Source organism: Cuculus canorus, chromosome 3 (genome assembly GCF_017976375.1).
Source record: "Cuculus canorus isolate bCucCan1 chromosome 3, bCucCan1.pri, whole genome shotgun sequence".
Taxonomy (NCBI): domain Eukaryota; kingdom Metazoa; phylum Chordata; class Aves; order Cuculiformes; family Cuculidae; genus Cuculus; species Cuculus canorus.
Window position 1 is genome coordinate 110,549,241 of NC_071403.1, and position 14,412 is coordinate 110,563,652.

The 14,412-nt window shown below is 35.7% G+C and overlaps 1 protein-coding gene across 1 annotated transcript in view; it reads left to right on the forward strand.

Annotated features, from left to right (window-relative positions):
- Positions 1-14,412, forward strand: part of AKT3 (AKT serine/threonine kinase 3) — a 155,917-nt gene that overhangs the window by 115,558 nt on the left and 25,947 nt on the right. The window contains exon 10 of the mRNA XM_054064144.1: positions 1,503-1,631. Within this exon, the coding sequence (XP_053920119.1) occupies positions 1,503-1,631 (129 nt within the window). The remainder of the gene's footprint in view (positions 1-1,502; positions 1,632-14,412) is intronic.

Sequence of the window (14,412 nt, forward strand, 5' to 3'; positions counted from 1 at the left end):
TACAGTTCTGTAACCTCTGTTGCTTGAAGCTTCTTTTATACTATGCTGCAGGTATGCTGCAGCACAGTATGACCATGTTCTATGGAAAATAACCTCTGATTTAAACAGGAACATTTTGTAACTTATGTGGGAGGAACCTCTAAATTCCACGACAAGGCTATTTTATTTCTGTAAAAAGCCTTTAACTTTTTTTGTGGGGGAAATTATGCTTTCCCATTATGCCTGTGCAGAAGTGGAGTTCATTCATGGGCTCCTTTGTGCAGGAACTGAAGAGAAAGGAGGCAGTGGTAGGGAGGTTCTGCTCAGGGAGGCAGACAGAAAACAAAATACTGCGTTAACTGTTTATAGCAGACTCTATTGTATTAACATGGCATGCTGCGACATCTTAAAAAAATATGGAATTGTCTGGTCAAGGAATGATAAGTCACGATTTTTTGTTTAAATTTCGAATAATAAAGAAAGAGGAATTTGACTTCATAATTCCTTCATTACTGGTGTCATCTACTTTGCATCTTCTTTGTATGACACTGTTAGACTCAACAGGAAATATATACCTTTGAACTGTATTCCAGGCTTTATCCAGACTTAGGAAGACAGGGCTATGATTGTTCTTCATTGGTATTTTCACTGCATGCCTTACCATAAGGAATAAATCCCTTTTCTGTTGAGAAAAATTGTTCAGAAGTATGTTTTACTTGTTTTCAGTGGTATCTGTACTTAAACTGCTAATTAGAAGCTTTTGTGAAAAAGCTTCTGTTTTTGAGATAGTCCACAGTAAATATTGCAGTAATTTTTATTTCTATTCATGAAATACTTCGTAACAGGCTGTGTTCTTTTTTTCACATTTCAAAGCAAGGATCATATATTTAAAAAGCGATGTAAAGCATACACATACACCTATTCAAGAACAGTGTCCTCTGCAAGTATACAAGGAGAAATTTACCTCAGGGTTTTGATTTTGTCAGTAGCTTCTCTATCCCCATTTGTCTCTGTTATTGAAAATACTGTGGAAGATGCAGATATTTTAAGGTTTTATTTTAAAAGAATGGGACGTGGATTACTAGCTTTTTCATGACAGTATAGTAAGTAAAATGAATCTTGGTTAATAAAGATGATGTAACAGTGAAACAAACCTATGAAGCCTTGCCAAACGACAGTCATGCTTGTAGCCTTGAATTAGTTGATTTATCTTGAGAATATTGAAAAAAAAATTTCGCTATCTTTCTATGGAAGATGCACCAAACTTGTAAAACTTTCGAATGGAAAAAACGTGCTTTATTTGCCCTGGGATTTACTGTTGTAAACTGTATTATAGTGTTAGAAAACTACTTAAAATGTACAAAAGTAAACGATGTTAAATGCTGTAATATAATATATGCTATATTTTGTTTTCTAAATTTCAGCAAGCAATAACTCTGTACCTTTTTAAAAAAATGTAATGTAATGTATCAGCCTATCCTATTAAGAAATACTAAGGGAACATTTTTTTCCCCAACACACAGTTAGAAAATCTAATGTTGGATAAAGATGGACACATAAAAATTACAGATTTTGGACTTTGCAAAGAAGGAATCACAGATGCAGCAACTATGAAAACATTCTGTGGTACTCCAGAATACCTGGCGCCTGAGGTATGATTTGGAATATACTCTTGTAATACAGTACAAAAGGTTTCTTTTTCATTTAATTTTAGACTGTGGTGTTTGAGTGCTGAAAACTCCCTGTTATAAAAGAACTGAGAGTGTGCCCAATGAATACTATTGTTACTCAGAATTGCTAGTTTTCTTTTTGGTGATTATACGTATATTGATGCTGTGCTTCTTAGTGTTTAAAAAAGTCTCTAACATGCATTTTCCGTTTCATGTTTGCCTTCCTTTGTTAAAGTTTTTATCTTCCAATGATTTCTTCAAAAATAATCTTCCATCTGTCTGTCACTTGGAACATATGATTCTGCTTAACTGAGTTGTATATCTAGTGTTTATATAGCCTGAGTGGAGGCGAGGGGGAATAGGAAGATCCTGAATTTGCTGGGTTTTACATGAACTTCTCAGTTGCAGGGAGAGGAAGTTGAAATTTTACATATTTCTGCTAAAAGCTGTTGAGTGTATTAACCTCAGAACTGAGGTGGGCACCACAACTAGCCATTTCCTAGTACGTACACAGAAGTGGTATCCCAGAGTATGCCACCCCACCTTTACCATTAGCTAGCACTTGGAATGCCAAACATCAGATTTCTTGAGTACTGATAAAAAGATGGATACGAGGATGTTGGTTTTTTTACATTCAGAGCTCTGTTTTGGCCACTTGAGAATGTACAGTGGAAGTTCAAGTCACCCAATTTCAACAAGCAAGTTTACATTTTCTTTCATTTTTTTCTTTTTTTTTAGATTTTGAACCCTATGTTGTAATTAAGGGATGTCAGGGAAACTGGTTCACATCACCTTCTGAATACTGATGGCTGGAGATGAAGTTTTTAGAATGGTCAAGTTTGCAGGTTTGAGGGTCTTTCTGTATCTCTTAGAGCAACTTCGAAGTCTTCTCAGGGTCTTGCACTCAGGGAGCAAACTGAAACTACTAATAGTTGGTTATAAGTTAGTATGTTACGTAGAGTTAATGAAACCATTCTGGATCATAGCAAAATCTTTTGATACTTTCTTTTTCTCCAGATATAAAAGAAACATCAGTATCCTTAGGAGCCACTGACTTTTTCTTTATCCGTCTGGTTCTGTATTCCTTAATTCTTTCAGCAGTGAAAGAATCTGAGCAGTCATTGCTCTCACACTGCACGTTTGAAGAAACTAAATAATTTTGGTTGGTTAGGTGTGTTCATTTCAGCTGAAGTCAGCTAGCTGTAGCTGTGAAGACAAACTCACTGGTCTCCTTTGCAGAATCCCATCCATCGATTCCAAGGGAGTCTTGGATGCAGAACATTGCTATCATCTTTGGTAATTTCTGACATCTCCCTTGTGCTTACTGCTGGAATACTCAGCCACTGTCTATGTTTAAGGACTCCAGAAGTATTCTTACTCTGCTTTGAATCTTCTATGGCTACTTAGGAGAAATTGCGGATCTGCTTGTTTGGTTTTGTACAGTGGCCTCTTTTCTCATGTGACGCACACAGAATCTGTTCCAGCAAGGAGAAGAACACAAGGGATGATTCTCGTATCACTGTCATAGACTACCGGTGTCATTGCCAGCTCTTACCCCCTCATTGTCTTCTTGTCAGTAGTCTTGTAAACATTCTCAAAGAGTGCAAATGTCCATTCGGTTGCTTTCATCTGCTTCTCCATCTCTCACTTTTGGATACATGTTATCCTTCTTCCATCAAACTTGGCAAGGGATCATTCTGGGTTTTAGACAGTTACCACAAGTTACTTGATCCAGTTTGCCTTTCTGTTCTCTAGTAGTCCCACTCCTCTCCTTCACCTCCCATTATGAGTATTTTTGGAGACACATCCTGTGCAAATCTGTCTTGAAGGAAGTGGACTTTTCATTAACCCTGCATACGACAGAGCTCAGTCCTTTTTTACCTCTGAGATTAAGGGTTTAGTGCACGCAACCTATCCAGGTTACTGATATGGTGTAAGAAGACTCAATACCTTTATCTACGCATTCTTATTTAAATGGTGAAGTTAGCACTGTATGGACACCATGGCAAAAAGTAAAATTTCCCTTTGTACTCTGCTGCTACAAAAACTGGTACACATGTACAATGCACATGTGTACCAGTGCATTGGCTGAATAGTTGCTCACCTGAGACAATTGTAATAGTAATGGAAAGTAATTGTCACTGTCAAATAGCAGGGCTTACATGTGTTTGCAGTACAGATGTACATTTTTGGTTACAATTATTGTAGAACGAGTAAGTAACTTTTTATTTGTGAAATTATATAGTCTTTTAAGAATAATCTGGTTATCTGATAAATATTGAAATTCCTTTATCATTTGAGGAAGAACTAATGCAAGACTTTTTTTATGTAAGTGTTGTGTTAATACTTAATGTTTCCCTGTGGTCTAAGAATCTGCCGTGTTTTCCCATTTGCAAGGTATAAAATATTTTATAATTTCTAATACCTTAGTAGTTTTTGAGGAAGAAGAGATTGTTTCCTGGGAGTCTGTTTCCATTGTTATCCTTCAAAGTCAGCCATCACATTACAGGTCATTGTGCTGTCAGACAGTAAACATAGATCCAATGAGAAAAAGATTATTTGTGATCCCGTTTAGGAAACACAGATGTACTCCTGATTATTTTCAGGAAAAAAACCCACAAATGTTTCTGGTGCAGTTTTGCAGTGGCAAAGGCAGGACAGGACCATGTGTCTTTTCTAGACAGTATCACTTTCTTAATAAAGAAGGAATAAAACCAAGAAAGTACTTGTACTTGTAAATATACCTTTGAGACATTTAAAAGCAGTTTGGATTTTGATAGTTTTCAGTTGATCGTCAAGCATCAAAGGCCTGTTAATAAAGATACAGACCTCTGCAGACTTTCTTGAATAGAACATCCAGGAAATGAAGCTACTTGGGCAGAGAAATAAAAGTTCTTGCAGATCTGATTACTTGTAAGTGTAACTTCTTATATGAGATTGCAGTTTCTGGCTCTTTGTGTAGAAGTTCCAGTTCTTAGGACTAAGTGCGCAGTCTTAGTTATAGCAGGGCAGTGACTGTGGTACTAAGTTTTAGCATCACAGAAGATACAAGTTTAAATATTAGAAATTAATTTTGAAGCTTTTAATCTTCATAATAACAAGAGAGAAGATATTTTAGCTGTGATCAGATCTGTAAGGGACTTCATGGGTGATAAAATGACTCTTCATAGATGTAGATGATTAATGATACTTAGGTGTATTCTAATAACAGGGAAAATGGTAGGACCTTATTAAGTTTTATTAGCGTAGAAGTGTAGACAGATGAATAAATGCGTTCCTATAATAAAAACAGTCTTTTGTTTTTTATAGCAAGACCAGTTCTATATAGTTTATGCAGTTACTATCACTTAAAAAGTGTGCGACAATAAATAAGACCAGAGTAGATTTGTAGCCTTTGTTCATAGACAGGAGAAGATTTGTATCTCTTATAACTTACTTTAAAATGAGACCAGTGGCGATGAAGGAAATATTGAGATAAGTTGCACAGTGTGTGTTTGGCCAGTATTTTTTTTTTTATCTTTCTTTTAGAAATCGTAGTGGGAGAGATCATATGTGATCAATTATTTCCCTGAGTTTCATCTCAGAGAAACGAAAGGTGAAACTCTTTTATCAAGAAGCAACTGCTGTCTTTTCTCACTTTTCACTTGATTTCTTACTTAAAGCTTTTCTTTTTCGGAAGAATATAGCTTTGATGTAGGGGTGACCCAAATTCCGGAACTTGGCCATTGAAGTTCAGGGGCCAAATTTCAGTGAGGGGAAGTGTGTTACTAGGTGCTGTAGGCACAGTTACAGCAAGACAAAACATTTTTTTCCATGTTCACAGGAACTGAAGTTGAATTTCCCAAGAACGTTGTGGCATATGCAGATTTTAAAATGTTGCAGTAGAGGCAGAAAAAACATTTTGTCATTGGTGCAACTATACATTTATTTCATTCTTTTAATATTTGCTTATGTTGGATCAAGATGTTCGCTAAAGGCAATTTTGTAAATTTTTGGACTGAGAATATGATGACCTACCACATAGCTCATCTGATATGAATTGATACTAAGTGATATATTCACAGATGGAACCACAGAAATGCACTGAGGCAGGCTAGCATGGAAATGGATGTTTTTCAGGTTCTGTAGGCATCATAGCAAAGCAGTGTTTTTGACAGGGATTTTAATGTAGACAGAAGTTACAATATGAATGTTACAAAACAGCTCCTTTAGGTACAGGGAAGAGTAAGAAGGTGCTTGTTAGCAAAGAACTTGATGGATGTAGCCCACATAAACCGAGGCAGGCCAACTGAGAGAGATTACCTAAAGTGGGAATGGAAAACGAACATGTTATGCTACAGAAAAAAATGAAGTTGCAAGGGTAATATGGCCAAGGCATTTTTCTTTTTCTTTTTTTAATGGGAGAGAAAAAAGAATTTGATTAAAATAAGAAGTAGGATGGCAAGGGAAGTTAAAAGCAGGTAAAATGAATTCCTGAAATTAATCGAACGATCTCACAGGCATGCCAGAAAACAGTTTAGAGATGAGAAGAGTTTTCTTATGGGGAAAGATGTGGTTGTGGTCAGGAAAGAGAGTTTGGACTGAAGACAATTGTGTTATTTTGCTAGTTTTCTCTAAATAGAAACTGGTAGAATGTTTTGCAGAGAGACACAAAAGGTAGGAGAAATTGATGTGCAACGTAAAATGAAGAGGAGCTTGCTTGAGAGTTGTTTGGTTGGAAATACAGATAAACGGAAGGATAGAATGATTTTTGTTATGGTTTATGCAGTTTCCTTTTTATCTTCTTTTCCTTTGAATTTCATTTGAATGTGAAGATAATCGAGACATCAAAGTAATGTGCCTTTTGAAATTCTATGCAACTCTTATAATAGGTATGTGCCGTTATTTTCTAACTGTAGTACTACTGGATAGAAAGCATAAATAGAGGAAAAGGGAGTTTTTTGGAAATGACACAAATTAAGGGAAAGCAGCTGTTAAGATGTTGCTGGGTGGCATCTGCATTCACGTATGCTTTAAGACCAGTATGAACTCGTAAGAGTTGGAGCAATACTGTGAAGAGAAACAGTGGAAAAGAAACTTTTTGTTAGGCTCGGTCTTTCATTGTGCTCTGGAGAGCAAGTTGTCACTCGTATTTGATTAAGTCTGGTGAGGATAAATGAAGGTTGTTGGTAGCTTTTTGGGTTTCTTTGGGGCAGGAGGGTGGCTTATGTTACTGGATTCCTTTCATTTTCATCACTCCCATTAAATCTTTTTTTCTCAGAGGAAGGATAATGAGACATTCCACCAAATTGTCTGTGTTGATATAAATATATTGGTATTCTGGTTCATAATGGTTTTACTGAAGACCCAAGAGGGCTGTAGTGGTGCTCTAACAAGACAAAGAATTTCATGAAATTCTCTTCAAGTGGAGTTAATATATATTTGAAGGGTGAGAGGCAAGTTTGTTTCTCTGGTTTTCAACCTGTTTGGTTCTGGGTTTTTTTTCACATTAAAACTCTATTAAAAAGTGCATTTGCAATCAGAAATGGTGTGCTGAAGCATGATAGAGTTCTGGAAACAGATACCTCCACCGTTCAGCTTTTGTGTCTTGATGGCAATTTCCAGCTACTTTGCACTTAGAAGCAGTTACTTACTGTGCACCTAGAAGCTGCGTTGTAAAGAAAACACATAGCATTTCTATGCATTCTACCCTTGGCTTTGTTGTCTTTGCTTCTCCAGCATTACCATGAGATTTCATACATCCTTGTAATTATGAGAGTCCTTTATTCTATGTCCTGTGGCAGCTTGGAAGAGAAGACACAGGCTGTGACTGTCCAGAAGTAGGCTCCTTGTAGCATCTTATCCTGTGCCTCAGGCAACATTGTGCAGACAGACTCAGTCAAGATGGATGTGTGAACTTGTGTGGATGTATTTCTGGGTTTTATTCCTCTCTTTGAATATACTCTTTTTAGTGCTGAGCTAATTATGTAGTCTCAGTTTTACTGTTGAGTTAGAGTACCTGATCAACTTTCCAACTGTAAAACAGTTTGAAAATCAAATGTTGCTTACATGCAAGACCCAACAAAATTAGAAGTGTTAAGTACGTTTTGGCAGTTCACTTTTATTATGCCCAGTCCTCAAATGTACCAGCAGACAATCATCTGAATGTTAGTTATTTTTCACATGCTTATGTGATCACACAAAAAGTACATGCTAAAAAGAAGCAGATGGTGACAGATGGGGAAGGTTGAATAAGGTGGTTTTGGAAACCTAGAAAAATGCACTTCTGTAACAGTGTAAAAATAAAAATTCTTTAATCGCCAAGTTAGAATGAACAAAATAGAGTGCCCCCCCCGCTTCTCCCCCAAAAAACCAAACCCACACGGAGAAACTTCACTGATAAAAAGAAATGGAACCGTTGAATGTTGCATGTATGTTTAGGAAAGTATGTTAAATAGCGTTATTTTGTTCAAGGATCGAACATTATCTTTTATAAGCTAGAGGCTTTGAAAGACGGTGGTTGTATTCTTTCTTCCTTTTAAAATGATGTATTCAAATGAATTGTGTCCCATGCTCAAAGAATGCTATCAGCAGGGTCATTCCTTAATTGCACGTATTGGTAGTGTTGGAGATGGTGGCAATATTTTTCTTCTGATGTCAGAAGAAAGATTTTAACCTTCTTATTACAGTAGTAAATAAATTACACATGTAATGATGATACTCGTATGACTACAGCTAATCTATAACAGGCAGCTTTACCTCTGTCATATAGGCAAATGTAAAGCTAAGTAAGTAGAATTAGTATAATCAACAAAAAAGTATCATCTTTTTTTGAGCACCACATCGAAGGGCCTGCTCTACTATGAGGATTGAAGATTTACTTATTTATTTGCATTAGTCTTAACTTTCATATCTATTGAGTTACCTAAGCAAAAAAAATCCTTAAAAAAATTTAAATTATGAGGTGTATTTTATTCCATAAATAAATAAAAAGTATCTAATCTGATGAATATTTAATTGCTAATTGTTCTACCAACACTAATACCATAATTGTTTTTTCTATTTATATTTGAATAGGTGTTCATCTTAAGCTATGGTATGAGACATTATTGCTTCCCGATGAGACAGAATACTTTGCTTTTGATTGTTGGCTTTTGCTTCAAACCAAAAAGCCCCAACTTCTGATAACTTGTACTCATTTTCCTGAAAGTATGGCTATTTTACTCAGTACCCAAACACTGTAGTTATGTTGTTGTGCTTTGCTTAACTAATTTTCTTTTGGCTTCAAACAGATAGTTCAAGTTTATTTACTCCTTGTTTACCTAGATGCTTCATGCACAATCTGATTCTTAGTGGAGCCACAATAGGTTTTATTTTACCTGTGGAAATGTGGTTTAGTGTTGGCGTGTGCTCTTGAACAGCTGTCTGTTGGATATTTGGCTACATTTTATTTCTGAGTGAGGACCAGTGGGGGGTGTGAGGAGGAATAACATCTATGCCTGAAAAATATTTTTCTTTCTAATGTATGGGAGATTCACAATATGGAATTGTCTCTTTACACTAGAACTCCAAGTACCAAATTATTATTTCACTTTGAAAGCAAATGGAAACACAAAAAGGTATTTTTATCTTGAAATGCTGGTGCCTCATGGAAATTAAAATGTGGTCTTTTTTCTGTTTTGTTATCATTTATTGTGTTTTGGTGTACCATCTTATGTTGTCTTATGCTTCTAAGTCATCAAAAATACTGCTATTTTTGAGTTTGGGCATTTTTGTCCACTTGGCATTGCCAGCAGGGCCCTGAGATGACCATGATGGAATGTGGACAAGGCAGGGTATCCAGACTAGAATATCATTTATTGGCAATAACCAATACCAAGATCAAAAGATGGGGAGCATTTAGATGGGAGTATGAAAGCATTGCTCAGTTACACATACAGAAGAGTTGCTGCAACAACAGATAAATGAATAGAAGAGTTAGACTTTCTCCTGGAGGCAGATAACCAATGATGTAACAAGACTATGAATGTTCATACAATCTGGTTCATCTCACCAGACACAAAAACTAATAGTCCACATGCAATATCAGACTTCTCAAGGGGAAAAATGTTACAAATATGCAAAAATAATAAAACAAACAAAAGACTGGAAAACAGATTAGCTCCACACTGCCCATGAATGAACTGTTGTATTCAAAACAGAACTTTAAAGTGGAGAGCAATTTTCTAATAAACCCCATATGTTTTGTAAAACAAATAAGTATGACAATTCTTACAAAGACTGTCTCAATAACGTGCTTAAAGCTTTTTTTCATTAAGTTTCATTTAATCAATGCAAACATTATTTCCGTCTCAGCAAAAGCCTTTAGTTTTTCTGAGAGAAATGAAGCAGAAACAAAAGCTGAACAAATGCTGTTTAACGTCAGTAAAAATTCAAAATCATTTTGGGAAGAATGAGCAACCAGAAAAGAATTTCACATATTATCATTATTTATTACTCCTTACACATCTTGCATCTTATGGCAGTGCATGTTATGGAGACTTCTACTAGTGCAGTGATAATTAATACAGATATGAACAGGTCTGCAGTTTTTCTTCCGATAGGAGAGTTATGAGAGAAATGCCATCTTTCTGTAGACTAAAGTAATTTTTTGCTTTTACTTGTTGCCTTCTATGAAATGAGTCTGTTAATTCTAGAACAGTGTTAATTTAACTTTCTATTTGGTTGTGAGGGTTTTTTTTAGTACATTAAATAGGTTTTATTTTGAGGGGTCTTTTTAATGTAATGTGGTTATTCCCTTGGGGTTTTTTTTGTTTGTTTTGATATGGGGTTTTTTGTGTTTTTTTTTTTTTGGCAGTTTTTTTTTCTTTTTTGAATTGCCAGGGTTACCATTCACTTCTTACAGTCGTTTGTTAGAATACTTTTTTCACGCATAATAGCTTATCTATTTTTTTGTTTTAGATTTTTAAGTCCTTCTGAAGTCAGAGCTGCTTGTAGAAGGTTAACCGCCTTATTTACTGTCACATGTTCTTTACTTTAGGAGCCTTTGCTTAACTCACATTTATACCAGAGTGTAGCATTTCTGATGCTGCACGATGTGTGCCAGCAAATGCGAAAAATTTTAGTTTGCTAATTTTTTGAAGGTTACATAAGGAAAAAAAAAAGGTTAAGATGAGGGAAGCAATTAGAACCAAAAGGTGTTAGGAAGATAGCCTGCATCAGGACCAGAAGTAAAACAGCAGTGCGAGTGAGCTACAAAATAGAGAAAAAATACTCGCAAAAATTAAAGCAGTAACAGAAAACTTCCTTCCTTAACTTAATCCTCAGGTATCCATTTCCCAGGTTATCTATAACTTTGGCGTTTTGTCTTTTCAGCTCTGTATAATGAAAGCAATGAGTATTCATTCAAGTGTTTTTTTACAACTGACCCAGCAATACTTTCACTGTTCTTAATAAGATACAGTTATAGTAACTATGTTTATATAATACTTGGCAGACATAAGTTTTGCAGGAAAGATTTTTATACATTTGGATAAAAGTCTTTTTCTATAAACAAATGTGTATTACCTTTGTCCATTAGCGTTTGATTACAAATTTTCTCATGGTTGCAGTTGTTACTGCAATTGATAGAAAGTTCTAGCAAATATACTTCTTAACTTTTGTTGAATAATACGTGGGTGAATATTTGTTAACAGACCAACAACTGTAGCAATAAAAATGTGTGAAGGGTTACCAGGTATGCTTAAGGAACATACACTCCACCTGAACTGTAAGGTTAATTGAAAACAGTTTTTTCCCCTTAAATTAACAGTACATTGGTGTATCCAAGTTCTCAGTTTTCTTTCACAACATAGGTGTGCAGACAGTTTGTTTAGATATTTAAATCTTTTCCCATCTGTTCTGTCAAAATTATTGATCGAGCAACAAGCTATTTGTAATGTCCTATCAGAAAGTCTATATCTAATGTATTAAGAGAAACCATAACTGAGTCAAAAATATGATTTCTTTTCCAATAAGTTGCCTTGGTTATCTACCACAAAGTATGAAAATTATATTTTGATGTTGTTGTTTTAAAGACACCCGATGCTCACTATCCTTTGTAGAAGACTGACAATGGGTTTTATGCAGCCTTTCATGCTAAGAGTTATTGCTTAATTTGTCTATATTTGTAGAGTCCAGAAGTTTCAGCAACTACTCTTTAGAGGTTTGTAGGAAGGACGTTTCTTATTGTGTGAATTTCTGCAGTGTAACTTAAAAAACTTCCAGAGGCTGCTCATCAGGGATATATTTTGTTTCAAGAAAATGCAGTACAAACAGAATTAAGGGATTTTCTACATTAAGCTCAGTTTGTGTCTGAGGCAGTCACACCTTCTTCAGTGTTCTGTGATTAGGGAAGGATCAGAGATTCCGGGTTTCACTGGAGGCAAGGGGAGATAAATACATGGATGACTTAAGATGGTCACAGACTTCACCTGTTATACTGCTGGCTAACCTCTAAAAAAATTGTTTACACAGAATCTTATAAAAGCATTGCGTGTGTTTGTGTTGACTTCTTTTTGGTGAGCTCATTTAATTGCCTACTTCCTAAGTCTCTGCCCCGAGCCCTTGTAGATAAGGGTTTGCAGATGTGTCTCAGAAAACTTTCAGATGCTCCCAGAAAACTTTCAGCTCTAGCAACTGAAGAAGTAAAGAGTTTATATAATAAAAGGTATATTTTCTTTTTCACCATAAAAATTAAACGAACATAAATTCTGTGGACTGTATGTTAGGCTTTTAAAGGAGTGATACTTCTAAAGCAAAGGACGCCTGGAAATGTATTGACTGATAAATCTAAAGATTAAAATCTACAGTCCCAGATGAAGGAGAGGAGGAAATCTCTTTAATGAATTCTGTTTCCTGGGAAAGAGAAAACTACCAGTGGTACTTATGATTTTTACTAGTATTTTTGAATCCAGGACACTGGACTCTTCAGCAGTGGGCAGTAGTATTAGAAGATTGTGTTTTTGTCAATAAAAGCAAATACAAGAAGATTTTTTCTTTTCTGAAGTTACGTATCAGCAAAATTAATTGTTTTCTGAAGTTACGTATCAGCAACATTAATTGTTTTATTAATTGTTTTATGTTTTAGTTGTCACATAATTGTTTAATTGTTTGTGAGGGGCAAACACAAAGAAATTACTGCAATCTTAACAGCCCTGCAGTGTCTTTGTGTTGCCTTAGTCATCACAAAGGCAAATATTAATATATTACTTTACCACAGACATCAAAGTGCTTGTGCCCTTTACGATGGTTTTAGTAAGCCTGCTTGAAGGGACTGGGTTGTTAGAACAGATTTTTGGGTCTTTATAGGAGGAACAAGAATTGGTTGGAGGTGATGGAGGCAGCTTTTAATGGCAGTGTATGAAGTCCAAGAGATCAAACTTTTTACAGTGTCTGTGTCTGGCCATGTGCTTAGGTTGGAGTTCCACATAAACAGGGATACTCCACAAATACTGGACAGAAAGCAATAGCCGTCCTCGCAGCCTAAGGAGACATTCCTAAAAGCAGGTATTGTACCTCAGGGTAGGCAAAAGATTGAATTATTGATAGGTTAAAAGCTGGCAGCTGTGTGAGATATTCATTTCAGCACCGAGTTGAAGCTTTCTTGACCTATGCACAGTATAACTGAAACCAAATCTCTCAAATCCAAGAATTGTTTGGAAGTGATTCTGTAATGCTGGGGCGGTGTTTATAGACATGTTCTCATGCTTGCCCTAATTGTATGGATTTGGTCGTAGGAGCTGCTGGACTCCGGCACTTCCATTGATTTGTCACAGTCTACAAATCCTGGAATTTCTTAACACCATGAGGAGCGCAAATGACTTTAAGAAAAGAATTGTGTGTATTTACTGTGAATGCATTATGCACAATTTTATTACGTTTATATTAAAATAAGTTGAGATGCATTTTGCTTTATTTACGCTATTTTCAGGCTGTTTTCCTTTTGCCTAAATGAAAACCTTTTAATGCTCTTGCTTGTCTGGCTGGCTGTAAACCAGGTATTTAAACAAAAATAAAGAGTTGCCAGTTTTGCCAGCTGGGGATGAGAACCCGGCTGGTGATATGTGGGTTCGGGAGGCAGTTAATCCAGCTTTTATGCTTTTTTATGATTTTATGTAAAAAGAGGTTAAAAATCACATTTGGCTCTTTCTTTGTACCACTGTTTTGTTGCTGTTGTGGGAATGCAGCAAAAAGGTTGCTCATACTTTTTATTATTATTAGGTAAAGTCCTGCATAAATTAGGTAAAACCCCAGACAGAATTTGGCCATGTGATTTGCCTTGTTCAGAATGATAGGTTTTATCTTCTTATTGCCTTCTTTTATAAATCACACCTGCAAACCACACCTCAACTTCCTTGTAGAAAGAATCTACCACTGCCTCACAGTTTTATATATTTTACTGGCTTCAAAAGAAAGGAGTAGCTCACTGTGCAAATAGGAGAAAAGGTAATGGTGCCAATAGAGCTTGTAGAAAAATATATAATGCCTTTATTCTGTGGCAGAAGAAACAGTGATTTAAAGACAAGGATCACAGATTTCATATACAATTTTTCGGCAAATAGCTTGCAATATGCTCCTTCTCATAAAACATTTAATTAATTTTAAATGGAGGAGTTATTTTAGTTAGTTTTGTCATATGTATTTATTCAGATGATTTGTTGTATTTTACACTTCCCCAAAATTTCACCCTCTATTTGGAAATATCAGTGATGTAACGAGTCCGTGTGTTTTGGCACAGTTGCAA